This window comes from Oncorhynchus nerka, linkage group LG22 (assembly GCF_034236695.1).
Source record: "Oncorhynchus nerka isolate Pitt River linkage group LG22, Oner_Uvic_2.0, whole genome shotgun sequence".
Taxonomy (NCBI): Eukaryota; Metazoa; Chordata; class Actinopteri; order Salmoniformes; family Salmonidae; genus Oncorhynchus; species Oncorhynchus nerka.
This window is the reverse complement of record NC_088417.1, coordinates 71,011,898-71,029,928: the sequence shown is the minus strand read 5'-3', so window position 1 is coordinate 71,029,928 and position 18,031 is coordinate 71,011,898. Positions and strand designations below refer to the sequence as shown.

General features: G+C 45.7%; 1 protein-coding gene across 7 annotated transcripts in view; it reads left to right on the top strand.

The window, feature by feature from the left end:
• Positions 1–485: 485 nt before the first annotated feature.
• Positions 486–18,031, top strand: part of igsf5a (immunoglobulin superfamily, member 5a) — a 29,877-nt gene continuing 12,331 nt past the window's right edge. For 2 of the 7 annotated variants that reach the window (XM_029627786.2, XM_029627785.2), the window contains exons 1-3: positions 1,099–1,918; positions 2,372–2,449; positions 10,142–10,453. In XM_029627786.2, coding sequence (XP_029483646.1) covers positions 2,407–2,449; positions 10,142–10,453 — 355 coding nt within the window. In that variant the 5' untranslated portion in view covers positions 1,099–1,918; positions 2,372–2,406. Of the gene's footprint in view, positions 1,919–2,371; positions 2,450–10,141; positions 10,454–18,031 lie in introns of all 7 variants that reach the window. The other 5 variants (XM_029627783.2, XM_029627782.2, XM_029627788.2 and 2 more) reach the window with 4 other exon arrangements.

The window sequence follows — 18,031 nt, the reverse complement described above, 5'->3', positions numbered from 1 at the left end:
GTTCTTGGGCACCTTCAATGCTGCAGAAATGTTTTGGTACCCTTCCCCAGATCTGTGCCTTGACACAATCCTGTCTCGGAGCTCTACAGAGAATTCCTCCGACATTTACATTACATTTAAGTAATTTAGCAGACGCTCTTATCCAGAGCGACTTACAAATTGGTGCATTCACCTTATGACATCCAGTGGAACAGTAGTGCATCTAAATCTTCTAAGGGGGTGAGAGGGATTACTTTATCCTATCCTAGGTATTCCTTAAAGAGGTGGGGTTTCAGGTGTCTCCGGAAGGTGGTGATTGACTCCGCTGTCCTGGCGTCGTGAGGGAGTTTGTTCCACCATTGGGGGGCCAGAGCAGCGAACAGTTTTGACTGGGCTGAGCGGGAACTGTACTTCCTCAGTGGTAGGGAGGCGAGCAGGCCAGAGGTGGATGAACGCAGTGCCCTTGTTTGGGTGTAGGGCCTGATCAGAGCCTGGAGGTACTGAGGTGCCGTTCCCCTCACAGCTCCGTAGGCAAGCACCATGGTCTTGTAGCGGATGCGAGCTTCAACTGGAAGCCAGTGGAGAGAGCGGAGGAGCGGCGTGACGTGAGAGAACTTGGGAAGGTTGAACACCAGACGGGCTGCGGCGTTCTGGATGAGTTGTAGGGGTTTAATGGCACAGGCAGGGAGCCCAGCCAACAGCGAGTTGCAGTAATCCAGACGGGAGATGACAAGTGCCTGGATTAGGACCTGCGCCGCTTCCTGTGTGAGGCAGGGTCGTACTCTGCAGATGTTGTAGAGCATGAACCTACAGGAACGGGCCACCGCCTTGATGTTAGTTGAGAACGACAGGGTGTTGTCCAGGATCACGCCAAGGTTCTTAGCGCTCTGGGAGGAGGACACAATGGAGTTGTCAACCGTGATGGCGAGATCATGGAACGGGCAGTCCTTCCCCGGGAGGAAGAGCAGCTCCGTCTTGCCGAGGTTCAGCTTGAGGTGGTGATCCGTCATCCACACTGATGTCTGCCAGACATGCAGAGATGCGATTCGCCACCTCATGGCTTGGTTTTTGCTCTGACATACACTGTCAACTGTGGGACCTTATATAGACAGGCATGTGCCTTTCCAACTCATGTCCAATCAATTGTATTTACCACAGGTGGACTCCAATCAAGTTGTAGAAACATCTCAAGATTGATCAATGGAAACAGGATATACCTGAGCTCAATTTTTGTTTTAAATGTGTTTTGCAGAAATAGCTAACAACCTTTTTTTTGCTTTGTCATTATGCAGTATTTTGTGTAGATTGCTGAGGATTTGTATTTATTTAATCAATTTTAGAATAAGGATGTAAGGTAACTAAATGTGGAAAAAGTCAAGGGGTGTGAATACTTTCCAAAGACACTGTATCTGGGTCAGAATTATGTGGCCCCATGTTGAAAAACCTCAGATTGAAATTGCTGTACTTACACTAAAACATGGCAGCAAATGCAACACATGGGTGTGTCTGCTTAAAGGCTGTTGTTTCTTTGTGTCACAACCGCTCTGTGGTATTATTCACCCCAGACGACATCCCAGATGTGTCATGTAGGGATCAAAGCCCCCTAAGGTAATCTGTTGGGTAGACAACCTACCTCAGTTGACTCTCTGGTAACCTTCTGCTCTACCAGCAAGCTTAACTATGCCAATAATCACTATGCAAGAAGGTGAAACTGTGACACACACTCAAACAAACGCTTAAGCACTCACTCATGCAAGTGTGACTGATAAGGGAACTGTTACATGGGTGGACCTTGCTCTCTGTAGAGGTAGATGTATATGGGGGAGTGAAGCTACATTTGTTTTCACCTGAAGGTGGAGTCCCTCTATTTACTAGGTCTGATTCAACAGGAAATTAACCTTGGATCCATTTTAGTCATCGCTCTAAGAGTCTTCAACAAGTAAGTTATTAGAATGATGTATGTCGATGTACATTGGATCTTAGTAGGAATATTTCCTAAATAAAAATGCAATTTCAGAATGATCTTGTTTGTTGTTGTTGAGGGAAAGACTTAGGGAGGAAGTATGATTCTGTCGGTACTCTGAATGGACGGATCTATGAGACTGCAATTATTGAAATATATTTTGTTTCAATAATATATTTTGTTTGATTAATGTTTGTTCGAGAAGATAAGTTATTAAGATATAATGTTTCTGTGGTTGGGCTGTAGTGAGTCTTTGATCAGCGATCAGTCAGAGAATGTATGTGTTTTTGTGAACAGGGGAGTTCCTCGCACAACATTCCTTGGTGAAAAATTTAGCGTTCAGAGCTCAGGTCTATTTGAATGTGTACACTATTTTGCTGCCCACTGTGTTGTTTCCATGCCATTGTCTTTTTTGTATTTATATTACAGGCAGGGAATATTAGCATGACTGTTACCTGGGCAACATGGCCAGTGTTTTCTTCACGTTGCTTTTACTCTATGCAACAGGTGAGCAGACCTCAATATTTGATGCACACATATACACATTTGACACACTACATCGCATATACTCACAATTGAAACAAATCTACTGAATATGATAGGATGGGGACAAAATCCATAGTTGACGTCGCAATTGGGATTACCCAAACATTTCCCTGTTCATGAGAATAGATAATAGTGAATAAACATCAAACTCTATTTCACTGAACGAGCATTAGAACCCAGCTCAGCATATCATTTATCCCTGGCTTCATCTTGCCCTAGTTAGACTGGTCTCGTTTGGGAGTGATTAAAACTGTTAATTTCACATGGAGGCCTTCTCGTGTTTATCACAGCCATGCAGAGAAATACAGGTCTCTGATTTAACATGCCTAATGGATACGGCTTTACGTTGACTACACCAGGCTATAATATTGCTTCCTTCTTAAGGAAACTTTATGAGTCAGGTCTCATCAGGATAGTGCAGTTTTTTTCTCCAATCACTTTGGTGCAATTTCCCCAAGTATGTGGTACATTTTCACAACTCTAAGCACAGAAATCTAAACAGATCATCAAAATGGCTCATGTTTCAAAACTCGAAGCACATGTTTGATTGATTGAGTACATTTATATATTTGTACCTCATAAATGTATCAATTTGACATCAATTTATGTTAGAAGGTAAAACCAAATCATATATGGATGTGGTTGTAAATATTGTACATCATTCTCCATCAGCCAGTGTGCTTCACTCTTGTGTGCTACCATTTGGAGTGCAGTGTACAATTCACTGCTGAAATACTTTGGTTATATATGCAAATATATTCCACTCATTATCTGAATTTCATTGATACACTCGCTGTATGCTGATGATACTGTGCATGGGGCACCTTAAGGTCTCCGACCACGAGAAACAAGATTCTCTGGTCTGATGAAACCAAGACTATTTGACCTGAATGCCAAGTGTCACTTCTGGAGGAAACCTGGCACCATTCCTACGGTGAAGCATGGTGGTGGCAGCATCATGCTGTAGGGATATTTTTTAGCGGCAGGGACTGGGAGACTAGTCCGGATCGAGGGAAAGATGAACAGATCAAAGTACAGAGAGAGATCCTTGATGAAAACCTGCTCCAGAGCGCTCTGGACCTCAGCCTGGTGCGAAAGTTCACAACCCTAAGTACACAGCCAAGACAACGCATGAGTGGCTTCAGGACAAATCTCTGAATGTCCTTGAGTGCCCAGCCAGAGCCCGGACTTGAACCCGATCGAACATGTCTGGAGAGACCTGAAAATAGCTTTGCAACTACGCTCCCCTTCCAACCTGACAGAGCTTGAAGAGTATCTACAGAGAAGAATGGGGGAAACTCCCCAAGTACATGTGTGACGAGCTTGTAGTGTCATACTCAAGAAGACTCGAGGCTGTATTCGCTGCCAAAGGTGCTTCAACAAAGTACTGAGTAAAGGGTCTGAATACTTACAGTATGTAAATGTGATATTTACATTTCTTTGTCATTATGGGGTATTGTGTGTAGATTGATGAGGGAAAAAAACTATTTAATACATTTTAGAAAAAGGCTGTAATGTAACAAAATGTACCTTAATAGGCGGCAGGGTAGCCTAGTGGTTAGAGCGTTGGACTAGTAACCGGAAGGTTGCAAGTTCAAATCCCCGAGCTGACAAGGTACAAATCTGTCGTTCTGCTCCTGAACAGTTAACCCACTGTTCTTAGGCCGTCATTGAAAATAAGAATTTGTTCTTAACTGACTTGCCTAGTTAAATAAAGGAAAAAATAGAAAAATAAAAAATATATAGTAAAAGTGTGTCACCCAGTAAAAACTACTTGAGTAAAAGTCTAAAATGATTTGGTTTTAAATATACTTAAGTAACAAAAGTAAATGTAATTAATAAAATATATTTAAGTATCAAAATGACTTATTTTATGCAAATCAGACGGCACCAGTTTTTATTTTTTTATTTTTACGGATAGCCAGGGGCACACCAACATTTGGACATAATTTACAAACTAAGCATGTGTGTTTAATGAGTCCGTCAGATCAGAGGCAGTATGGATGATCAATGATTTTCTGTTGGTAAGTACGTAAATTGGACCATTTTCCTGTTCGGCTAAGCGTTTAAAATGTGACGAATACTTTTGGGTGTCAGGGAAAATGTATGGAGTAAAAGGTGCATTATTTTCTTAAGTAATGTAGTGAAGTAAAAGTAGTCAAAAATATAAATAGTAAAGTGAAGTAAAGATACATCAAAAAACACTTAAGTAGTACTTTAAAGTATTTCTACTTAAGTACTTTACTATAATAACAAAGAGAGTCGCACACTCCATATGTATAACCTCCCAGTATTTAAAAAAACCCACCAACGTTTCGGCATCACTGTGCCTTCTTCAGGGTAATGTCATAAATGCTTGAACCAGGTTATGTACAGTCGTGGCCAAAAGTTTTGAGAATGACACAAACATGAATTTTCACAGTCTGCTGCCTCAGTTTGTATGATGGCAATTTGCAAATACTCCAGAATGTTATGAAGAGTTATCAGATTAATTGCAATCAATTGCAAAGTCCCTCTTTGCCATGCAAATGAACTGAATCCCCCAAAAACATTTCCACTGCATTTCAGCCCTGCCACAAAAGGACCAACTGACATCATGTGCCGCCATCATTGCTTTGCACAAAAAGGGCTTCACAGGCAAGGATATTTCTGCCAGTAAGATTGCACCTAAAAAACATTTATCGGATCATCAAGAACTTCAAGGAGAGCGGTTCAAATGTTGTGAAGAAGGCTTCAGTGTGCCCAAGAAAGTCCAGCAAGCGCCAGGGCCGTCTCCTAAGGTTGATTCAGCTGTGGGGTCGGGGCACCACCAGTACAGAGCTTGCTCAGGAATGGCAGCAGGCAGGTGTGAATGCATCTGCACGCACAGTGAAGCTAAGATTTTTGGAGGATGGCCTGGTGTCAAGACAATGACAGATACATTCAAAATGAGAGGCTACAAGGACAAAACTCTTAATGCTGCAATGATGAAAATATCTCAAAAACCAAGAGAGGAATTGCTAACAACTAAATCAAAGACAAAAAACAATGGTGTTTTGCACTAAGTACACCAAGTGTTCTGAGAAAATGAAAGCAATCCTGAAAAAGCACTGGCATATTTTGCAATCAGACCAAAAAATTGCACACCTCTTTAAGGAGCCTCCACTGGTGGTCTATAAGCATGGTCACAATAATGTAGATAACTTTGTGAGATCTGACCTGCCCCTTGAGCTCACTCAGACACTCTTGACACCCATTCCAAATGGGAACTACAAATGTGGCTCATGTGCACAGCGCAATAGCACTAGAACAACATCCTTCTTCAGACTCCCACATAGAGGTTGAAAAATTCCTGTTAGGGGGATCATCTCATGCAAGACAACGGGGGTAATCTATCTCATCACCTGTACATGTGGGAAAGCCAGGTAGGACAAACAAAAAGACAATTAAAATAATGCATAGCTGAACACCGCAGCTCTATCAGGTGTAAGAACACTAACAATCCAATAGCAGCTTACTTTGTTGAAGCTAACCATCCCATCTCCTCCCTCAAATACACAGGCATTGAGCATGTTGCTCTACCAAGGAGAGGAGGTAACATGGAGATCCAACTACTAGAGGGAGGCCTACTGGATGTCCTATTTTAAACACATTTACCCCTAGTGGTCTGAATATTGACTTTGATCTCAAGCCCATCTTATGACCAATTATATTTTCTGTGAACAGGTCTTGTAAATTAATGTATTCTTTCTTCACCTTATCAGAGTACACCCAATATGTTCCCTCTGTTGATCATGTTTATTATGCATTATGGTTGAACCAAAAGACTACATGTAACAACATTTTATGAAATTGGAAATATTTAAATATAAACTCAGCAAAAAAAGAAACGTCCCTTTTTCAGGACCCTGTCTTTCAAAGATAATTCGTAAAAATCCAAATAACTTCACAGATCTTCATTGTAAAGGGTTTAACCATTGTTTCTTATGCTTGTTCAATGAACCATTAATAATTAATGAACATGCACCTGTGGAACGGTCGTTAAGACACTAACAGTTTACAGACGGCAGGCAATTAAGGTCACAGTTATGAAAATGTAGGATACTAAAGAGGCCTTTCTACTGACTTTGAAAAACACCAAAGAACAATGCCCAGGGTCCCTGCTCATCTGCGTGAATGTGCCTTAGGCATGCTGCAAGGAGGCATGAGGAATGCATATGTGGCCAGGGCAATAAATTGCAATGTCCGTACTGTGAGATGCCTAAGACAGTGCTACAGGGAGACAGGACGGACAGCTGATCATCCTCGCAGTGGCAGATCACGTGTAACAACACCTGCACAGGATTGATACATCTGAACATCACACCTGAGGGACATGTACAGGATGGTAACAACACCTGCCCAAGTTACACCAGGAATGCACAATCCCTCCATCAGTGCTCAGACTGTCCGCAATTGGCTGAGAGAGGCTGGACTGAGGGTTTGTAGACCTGTTGTAAGGCAGGCCCTCACCAGACATCACCGGCAACCACATCGCCTATGGGCACAAACCCACCGTCACTGGACCATACAGGACTGGCAAAACAAAAAGTGCTCTTCACTGACGAGTTGCGGTTTTGTTTCACCAGGGGTGAAGGTCAGATTCACGTTTATAGTCGAAAGAATTAGCTTTACACCGAGGCCTGTACTCTGGAGCGGGATCGATTTTGAGGTTTAGGGTTGGTCATGGTCTGGGTCGGTGTGTCACAGCATCATCGGACTGAGCTTGTTGTCATTGCAGGCAATCTCAACGCTGTGCGTTACAAAGAAGACATTCTCCTCCCTCATGTGGTACCCTTTCTGCAGGCTCATCCTGACATGACCCTCCAGCTTGAAAATGCCACCAGCCATACTGCTCGTTCTGTGCATGATTTCCTGCAATCAGCAGGAAGTGTTATGCCATGGCCAGCGAAGAGCCCGGATCTCAATCCCATTGAGCACGTCTGGGACCTGTTGGATCGGAGGGTGAGGAGTAGAGCCATTACCCCCAGAAATGTCAGGGAACTTGCAGGTGCCTTGGTGAAAGAGTGGGGTAACATCTCACAGCAAGAACTGGCAGTCCATGAGGAAATCTGCAAATCTGGAAATCTGCAAATCTCGTGCAGTCCATGAGGAGGAGATGCTCTGTAGTACTTTATGCAGCTGGTGGCCACACCAGATACTGACTGTTACTTTTGATTTTGACCCCTCCTATGTTCAGGGACACATTATTCCATTTCTGTTAGTCACATGTCTGTGGAACTTGTTCAGTTTATGTCTCAGTTGTTGAATATTGTGTTCATACAAATATTTACACATGTTAATTGTGCTGAACATAAACACAGCTGACAGTGAGAGGACATTTCTAGGTTGGACGCACCCACTCATTCAATGGTGTTTCTTTATTTTACTATTTTGTACGTTGTAGAATAATAGTGAAGACATCAAAACTATGAAATAACACATATGGAATCATGTAGTAACCAAAAAAGTGTGCAATAAATCAAAATATATCTTACATTTTAGATTCTTCAAAGTAGCCACAAGTAGCCTCATCAATTTTTTTGTCATTTAGCAGATGCTCTTATCGAGTGACTTACAGTAGTGAGTGCATACATTTTCATTCACATTGGTCCCTCGTTGGAATCAAACCCACAACTCTGTCATTACAAGCAATTGTGGAAAAAGTACCCAATAGTCATACTTGAGTAAAAGTAAAGATACCTTAATAGAAAATGACTCAAGTAAAAGTGAAAGTCACTTTGCTGAAAGCCTATCCATGTCTCATTGGAGCTCCATGGGGCTCCTTAGATGCATTTTTTTTAGATGCATTTTTTCTGTATGAAAAGAGCTTTGTAAAATGCATCTATTATTATGTAATGAATGAGCACCTCAGAGTGTAAACAGGCCCTACATTCCAAACACCTGAGACTGTTTTAGGAACTTGTTCTATCGACAGAATAATGAGTCAAGAGGGTTCTCGAGGTTTACTGTTCTAAAGGTGTGGCACTTGCAGCAAAGACAAGAATACAGGTACTAAGGCCCCAAGGCAAATCACTCACTCAAGTCACTCAAATCACTCACAAGGGTTAGGAAAGTCCATTTCTGGGAAATAGCATGCGTTGCATCAGTCATCTGGGCATTGGAGCACCATCGGTTCGGTTCAGCTCCACTCCACCCTCTTGGACCAGGAAGTAGCAGCGGCAGAAGTCGTAGCGGCAGCAGTCCAACCCCAGTAGTAGCAATAGTGGAAGTGGCTCTGAGCTCTCCTTTTGAGCGGTGCAGTGGCTCAGAATCATTACAAATGTATAAGTTCAGGGGAATCTCCAAGGAGACCAGCCAAGTTGGCTACACTCAACAACAAGGATCAAACTTGTGAACAGAATGAGTTTATTGTTTCTAAGTCCATTCCCCCCCACATAGGGCCATAAACAACAATCGTCATGCTGGCCCTTTCATAGCTATTTCAACTTCACTCTGTAGTGAATGTTCTTCAACAAAAGCTTATCATATCTGTGCTTATCTTGCAAACTGTACCTAACAACTCACAAATATATCAAATTAAATAAAAAATAAATCAAATTTATTTGTCATATGCACCGAATACAACAAGTGTAGACTTTACCGTGAAATGATTACTTACAAGACATTAACCATTAACAAAATGTTTACCAAGTAGACTAAAATAAAAAGTAATAATAAAAGTAACACAATAAGAATAACAATAACGAGGCTATATACAGGGGGCACCGGTACCGAGTCAGTGTGCAGGGGTACAAGCTAGTTGAGGTAATCTGTACATGCATAGATAACAAACAAACAGTGAGTGTACAAAAGGGAGGAGAGGTCAATGTAAATTGTCCGGTGGTGTTTTTATGAATTGTTCAGCAGTCTTATGGCTTGTGGGTGGAAGCTGTTGAGGAGCCTTTTGGTGCTATACTTGGCGCTCCAGTACCGCTTGCCGTGCAGTAGCAGAGAAAACAGTCTATAAACACTTGGGTGACTGGAGTCTCTGACAATTTTATAAGCTTTCCTCTGACACCGCCTATTATATAGGTCCTGGATGGCAGGAAGCTTGGCCCCAGTGATGTATTGGGCCGTTCTCACTACCCTCTGTAGTGCCTTACGGTCCGATGCCGAGCAGTTGCCATACCAGGCTGGGATGCAACCTGTCAGGATGGTGTAGCTGTAGAACCTTTTGAGGATCTGGGGACCAATGCCAAATCTTTTCAATCTCCTGGGGGTGAAAAGGTTTTGTCGTACCCTCCCCACGACCGTCTTAGTATGGTTGGACCGTGATAGTTAGTTGGTGATGTGGGAACCAAGAAACTTGAAACTTTCGACCCGCTCCACTACAGCCCTGTTGATGTTAATGGGGGCCTGTTCGGCCGGCCTTTTCCTGTAGTCCACGATCAGCTCCTTTGTCTTGCTCACATTGAGGGAGAGGTTGTTGTCCTGGCACCACACGGACAGTTCTCTGACTTCTTCCTTATAGGCCGTCTCATTGTTGTCGGTGATCAGGCCTACAACTGTTGTGTCGTCAGCAAACTTAATGATCTCAAATATAACAAATGACAAATAGATAATCATTATCTCCTCTCACCCCCAACCACACCCTAACCACACCATGATGCTCTCCTCTCCTCTCCTCTCCAGGAGTCTCAGGAGTCCCTCAGCTGGAGCCCCTGAATGTGACTGTGCTACGGGGCTCAGAGGCTCGGTTTAACATCAGCCTGTCTGAGGCCTGGTACTCCATGTCATGGATGCTTAAAAGTGTTTTGGTCCTCACCATCAACAGTGGCACCGGTGAGTCTGAGCACAACCGTCGTTTCTCCGTTAAAAACTACTCCAGCGCCGACATATACTGCTGGGAGTTCATCATCCGGGACGTCTGGAGGAACGACTCTGGTACCGTCAGCTGTGGCGTCCAGGAAAAGCCGACCCAGACCGCTCAGCTCTTTGTCCAAGGTTGGGAACTATTCCTCAATATTTCATCCTTAGAAGTGAAGACTGGCCTCTTTACTGGAATCAAAATGTGCAGAGTAGTAAAATAATGTATTTTTCCCCATCTCATCCTGCACTGTATAGGCTGTGCACATACAGTATCACTATAGATGACAGTAGTGTAATGACCGACCTATGCTCTGGAGAGCAGTAGTATACACTGTAAGATCAGAGAGTAGAGAAGTGGTAGCACACTTTAAACTCTGAGCATAGAAAGGGATAATAATCTGTTCTCTCAGCAGGTCCTGGTTAATCATCAACACAGGAATAAGGATCCATGTATTAGGCAGATGGAACAGTCTGATTCAGACAGAAATAACTATTTAAAATACTTTTGATGAGCTTCTATATAATCCAAGGTTAGAATATGGAGTTCATTTAAATAATCCCCTTTACTGAAATGATAGAGTACCATTGTTGAGGAGATTAAATTAAATGAATTAATAAACTGCAGAGTAACTGGGGCAGGGTGACATTTTTGGTGGATTTCACATTGAGTTCACGTTAATTGTCAGCACAACCAAATGTAAATCAAAACCAGATGTTGAACTGACGTCTGTGCCCAGTGGGTAAGGCAAGTTTTCTCTGTCTAGCTAATTTGCCACAGTTGCCAAAAGTGATTAGTGTAATAAATAACCAATGAACCAAGTTCATGTAAAGTAAGTATTTTTGCTGTAGCCAAAATTCTTACTGGTCTGATCTATACATTAGCAATTGTGCAGAGAAAATACAGTGCTGGTCTATGGATCTCAGAGAAACATTGTACACCACAATACTTTGTACACCACCCTTGCATCCGTTGTTTCCAATCAGCAAGTATGCTTTGGCTCCTAGACAAGGGTAAGATAAAACACAATGTGGATGGGAGCTGTAGGATTTGCATTAAGGCTAATTGTACTCTACTGCTTACTTTGATGGTAAGCATTTCTTTGAAGCGCAATCTCCTCAAGTCACGCACACAAGTGCTCACACACACACACACACACACACACACACACACACACTTTATATACTTTATTTGAATTCACCTATCAAGTTTACATTAAAAAAGTATCCAAACATTTCAAAGGTCCCTGTAGGAATGGCACTCAAGGGTACAGAAAGCACCTCCTTCTGTCCACTGTCATTTAAAAATCTTCCCAGCTTGAAATAGTTCTCAATAGTTCTGATCATTCTTATTGTGTTCTGATTGTGACGTCATTCTGTAATATCTCTCCCAGCATAAAAATTTGCTTCACATGTCTGCAAATCAATGGTGGCCAGGGACCAATCAGACGCTTGTTGAGGCGTGAGGTCTGCATATAAATACCCGGACTCTCTCGTCAAAGTGCTGAGGATTGACATGAGGAGAGATTTTTTGCGTTTGCAAAGACTTGGGCGCTACTTTTTCAATTGACACTGCATATATTTGTTACTTAGTTAGCTAGCTAGCTAAATCAAGGGCGAGGGGGTGTGAGAGAAACATCTAAAGGAGCTCAGCCGCGTGTGCAATTATTGACTGGGAAAGTTACAACATGATGTCACAATCAGAATGATTGGGAACTATTTCACGCTGGGAAGATTTTTACATGACAGCGAAAAGAGAGCAGTACCTAGCCAACTGCTTTGCTCTTGTTTTTGTCAGGCCAGCAATCTGGAGGCCATGCACTGCAATCCTGTGTAAGTGGCCGAGACTGACAAATATCAGCACCACCATCTTGCACCTACACCCGAAGGCTGTCCAAGCATCTCCCCGATGGGCTGGTACTTAAGCAGCTTCTCAGCAAAGGCATCAACATCAAACCAGCTTCCCCTTACACAAGAATGTTTATGCTTGTGTGCATTAACAACATGGACAATAGACTCCATTATATTTGACTCATGTAGAATACTGATTTGGTCATGATTTGCAGGGTACCAGAGTGGCAGATAATATTTTGTTGGTAGAACTTTCAACCTCGCCTTAACAGTGAAGGTGAGAATGTCCTCACCAACGGCAGCATTTTGGTACATGGAATGGGAGACAGAGTGGTCAGCTTAGTTCAGAGCAGCGAGTTTCTCTTGCATCCCACACACACACACACACACACACACACGTGATGTTCTTCTATCCTCGTGTGGAACTACAATGAATATGTTCCGTAATCCCTTAACCTAACCCGTAACCCTAACCTAAACCTAATTCCTAACCTTAACCCTAAATCTAAACCTAACCACTAACCCCTTGCCCTAACCCAAATTCTGACCCTAATCCTCATTGTAACCCTAACCCTAAACCAAACCTCTGAGCTTAGAATAGCCGTTGTCCTCATGGGCATGCTGGAAATGTCCCCATGAGGGAGAATTTTCCTGTTTTTTACTATCCTTATGATGACTTTTCTATCCCCAAAATGATAGAAAAACCAACCAAGCATAGGGGAAACACACTGTGGATATGCAAATGCCTTGTAGGGCTCAGCATTTATGGACTATTTTGAAGAGTTGCACCATGCATAGGGGGAGGCTCATTATTTGCAAAATTTGCCTATTTCCACATGGTAGAGTTCACACAAAAAAGAGAGGAATAAAGTTTGGCATCAGATGTTCTGAGACAAAGATTCCAGCCTGGAGACAAGATGTTGAAAAACATTTTGGTATTTGATTATAAATCGCAACGGGAATGAATATTCTCAATTCAGTTGATCTTTACTGAACACTCTTTTGACATTTTTTGTTTTATAGAGCTGACATCTGTTTTTATTAGCACTTCAGCAAAATGTGTGATTGACCTAGAATTTGAACCCTGGTCTCTTGTCCTAAGACTACTATCCTGCTAGCCTGCTGAGCTAAAGCCTATGCATTAGCTTAGGGAGCTAATGCAAGTCTTCAAATCTCAGGCAAGGGCACTCATCATGCGAGTGTGGTCGTCCTTGGTTGACTCTGTTTTGTACTCCTTGCTCTAGTGGCTTGGGTGATGGTATGCCATTTACACATTCACGGTTACAATTTACTGTTCATCTTATTGCGGCTCCTGCTGGCTCTATTTGATTACCTTTGTTGGATATTGATTTGGTCTTGTTTCTATGGTGTCACACCCTGATCTGTTTCACCTGTCTTTGTGATTGTCTCCACCCCCGTCCGTCCAGGTGTCGCCCATCTTCTCCATTATCCCCTGTGTAATTATACCTCTGGTTTAACACCTCTAGTTTACTGACCCTGCCTGCCTTGACCTGTCTATTGCCTGCCCCTGTTGGAATATTAAACTATTGTTTATTCTACGTGGTCTGCATCTGGGTCGTACCTTCACACCTGATTGTACAAACAGGCCATGACTGACCCAGCAGACCCGGGCCAGCTGCGCAACGCCATCTCCTCCCAAGGAGCCTCCATGGGTAGGCATGAGGAATTGCTTCATGGGCTGATGGAGGGGGTCCAAACGTTGGCTGAGCACCATGACCGGGCGTTGGACATGCTGCTGGTAACCCCACCGAGCCTCAGCAATTCGGCGGTTAGCAATGCCGCCCCACCGGCCACTCCACCTCCCCCGTTTACCTCCTGCGCAACGCTTTAATGGAGAGCCGAGCACCTGTCAGGTGTTTCTAGCTCAGTGTGCCCTCATTTTCGAGCTTCAGCCCTCCTCCTTCCCCTCGGATTGCTCCAAAATAGCCTACCTCATCACGCTGATGTCTGGAAGGGCTCTCACCTGGGCTACCGCTGTATGGGAACAGCAGCCGGCCATATGCGAGAGCCTGGAGGGGTTCGTGGGAGAGGTGAGGAAGGTCCTTGATGCCCCTTTCTCCTGGAGAGAAGCTGCCCGGAAGCTAATCCAGCTCCGACAGGATGCCCGCACTGTGGCCGACTATGCAGTGGAATTCCGTACGTTGACAGCTAAGAGTGCGTGGAACCCGGAACCACTGTTCGACATGTTCCTGCACAGCAACTCGGAGGAGGTTAAGGAGGAGCTTGCGGCTCGGGAGTTACCCACAGAGTTTGACCCCCTCATCGCTTTGACCATCCACATCGATGGGCGATTGCGGGAATGACAGATCGAGAGGAAATTCGATTTCACTCGCACGTCCAGGGACTCCACCTTGCCTCTGAGTCCTCCCAGAAGTCCCCGACGGTCCCGTGGCCGGGAGCACCCGAGATTTCCCTACATTTCTCAAGAGTCACCGAGGAGGGCCAAGGCACTGTTTCCCAAGCCCATGCAGCTAGTCAGGGCTGGGCTGTCGCCAGCGGAATGGCAACACAGTGTCAGCACAAGGAGCTGTCTGTATTGCGGGTCATTTTGTGTCCTCGTGCTCGGTAAAAGTGCAGGCTCACCGGTAGGAGCGAGTACTCTGGGCTATTAGGGGGACTTTTCTCCTTTCCTTACTCACAACCCTTTATATGTCATTCTGCTGTGGGGAAACCAGTCCAAATCTCTTTGGGTCCTCCTTGACTCTGGGGCCGCTGAGAGCTTTTTGGATGGCACACTGGCTTCTGAGCTGAATATCCCCACTCAGCCTCTCTCCATTCCCATGGATGTTAGAGCATTGGATGGGCGCTCTATTGGTCGGGTCAGCTATAATACCACTCCTATCAACATACGTGTGTCAGGGAATCACAGCAAGACCGTTCAGTTCCTGCTCATCAAGTCCCCCCAGATCCTCGTGTTTTTGGGATTCTCCTGGCTCCAGCGACACAATCCACTCATCAACTGGTCTACGGGTGCCATCATGGGCTTGAATTTGTTCTGTCACACCCATTGTCTGAAGTCGGCATAACCTGCCCCGGGATGTCTTCCTGGGTCCTTGGAGGTGGTTCCGGATCTCTCCACCATTCCCGCTGAATACCAGGATCTCCGGGAGGTGTCACAGCAAGTCCTGGGCAACTTCCCTTACACCACACCGTCCCTATGACTGCGAGATTGACCTTTTCCCTAGCACCACGCTTCGCCGGGGGAGTCTGTACTCGCCGTCGGGACCGGAAACCAAGGCTATGGAGGACTACATTGGGGACTCCCTAGATACTGGATTTATCTGTCCCTCTTCCTCTTCCACTGGCGCAGGGTTCTTCTTCGTGGAGAAGATGGACAAGATCCTGCGCCCGTGCATTGACTACCAGGGACTCAATGACATCACTGTAAAGAACAGTCATCCACTCCACTCATTTCCGCAGCCTTCGAGCCGCTCCAGGGGGCCACTGTGTACTCCAAGCTGGATCTAAGTAATGCCTACCACCTGTTGCGGATACGAGAGGGGGACGAGTGGAAGACCGCCTTCAACACAGCCAGCGGCCACTATGAATATCTGGTCATGCTCTTTGGCCTCACCTACGCCCCTGCCGTGTTCCAAGCTCCGGTGAATGACGTTCTCCGCGATATGCTGAACCAGTTCGTCTTCGTCTACATTGATGACATCCTCATCTTCTCCCGCTGCCCCCAAGAACACGTGCTCCATGTCCGGCAGGTTCTCCAGCTCCTTCTGGAGGATCAGTTGTTTGTTAAGGCGGAAAAGTGTGAGTTCCATCGCTCCACCATGCCCTTTCTGAGCTACATCATCTCTGCTGGGAGCGTCAAGATGGATCCCAAGAAGGTGAAAGCGGTGGTGGATTGACTTCAGCTTACATCCAGGGTGCAGCTGCAACGCTTACTGGAGTTCACCTCCAGTTTGTGGTGGCCAATGCCCTGGACCTTAACACTTTGGGATAGGGGGCGGTATTTTGACTTCCGGTGAAAAGCGTGCCCAAAGTAAACTGCCTGCTACTCAGGCCCAGAAGGTAGGATATGCATATAATTGGTAGAATTGGGTAGAAAATACTCCAAAGTTTCTACAACTGTTAAAAGAATGTCTGTGAGTATAACAGAACTGAAATGGCAGATGAAACCACGAGGACAAACCATCCCAAGAAATGTTTTTTCATCCTACCACTGATTTCAATGGCTGGCACTTTTATAATAGGGTGAAATCATGCCCGATTGCAGTTCCTAGGGCTTCCACTAGATGTCAACAGTCTTTAGAAAGAGTTTCAGGCTGGTTTTTGTGTCACGCCCTGGTCTAAGTATTTTGTGTTTTCTTCATGTATTGGGTCAGGCCAGGGTGTGGCATAGAGTTTTTGTATTGTGGTGTGTTTTGTCTTGGGATTTTGGAATGTGTGTATAGTGGGATTGTAGCTTAGTGGGGTGTTCTAGGAGAGTCTATGGCTGTCTGAAGTGGTTCTCAATCAGAGGCAGGTGTTTACCGTTGTCTCTGATTGGGAACCATATTTAGGCAGCCATATTCTTTGGTTGTATTGTGGGTGATTGTCCTGTGTGTCTTGATGTCCTGGTTAGAGGTTAGTAGACACTTGTATAGGCTGTTTTCGGTTTTCGTTTTGTAGTGTTAGTGTTTTGTTGTGTGTTACGTTTGTTTATTAAAGATGAATCACAATAGACACGCTGCAGTTTGGTCCGACTCTCCTTCACCATTAGAAAGCCGTTACAGAATCACCCACCACAGGACCAAGCAGCGTGTCAACAGGCAGGAGCCACAGGAGAAGCGACAGGTGCAGCAGGAGCAACAGCAGCAGCAGCAAAGGCAGCAGCAGGAGAAGCAACAGAGGCAGCAGCAGCAGTGGGAGAGGCTGCACTCTTTGGATAAATGGACTTGGGAGGAGATCCTTGACGGAAAAGGACCCTGGGCAGAGCCATGGATGGAATTGGAGCTGTCGGCGAAGCAGAGTGCTGAGTCTGAGAGTGTGGAGGATGTAGTGGACAGAGTAGAAAGAAAGCTGTTGGCGTGGCATAGTATGCACGGCATACCAGTGCCAGCACCACGCATTAGGCCTACAGTGCGTCCCGCCTGTCCAGCGCTGCCGGAGCCTCCCGCCTGTCCGGCGCCGCTGCCGGAGCCTCCCGCCTGTCCGGCGCCGCTGCCGGAGCGTCCCGCCTGTCCGGCGCCGCTGCCGGAGCCTCCCGCCTGTCCGGCGCCGCTGCCGGAGCCTCCCGCCTGTCCGGCGCCGCTGCCGGAGCGTCCCGCCTGTCCGGCGCCGCTGCCGGAGCCTCCCGCCTGTCCGGCGCCGCTGCCGGAGCGTCCCGCCTGTCCGGCGCCGCTGCCGGAGCGTCCCGCCTGTCCGGCGCCGCTGCCGGAGCTTCCCGCCTGTCCGGCGCTGTCAGAGCTACCGCCCCTCATGCCAGAGCAGCATCTACAGTGGGAGAGATTGCACTACCTGGAGAAATGGACATGGGAGGAGGTACTGGACGGTAAAGGACCCTGGGATCAGCCTGGAGATTATTGTCGCCCCAAAACCGAGCTGGAGGCAGCAAAAGCAGAGAGGCGGCATTATGAGGAGCTAGCACGGCAGAGCGGATGGAAGCCTGAGAGTCAGACCCAAAAATTTCTTGGGGGGAGGCTCACAGGGAGTATGGCTACGCTAGGTAGGAGACCTACGCTAACTTCCTGTGGTTACCGGGGGGCTAGAGAGACCGGGCAGGCACCTTGTTATGCAGTGGTGCGCACGGTGTCCCCAGTGCGGGTGCATAGCCCGGTGCGGTATATTCCAGCTCCTCGTATCGGCCGGGCTAGAGTGGGCATCGAGCCAGGTAAGGTTGGGCAGGCTCGGTGC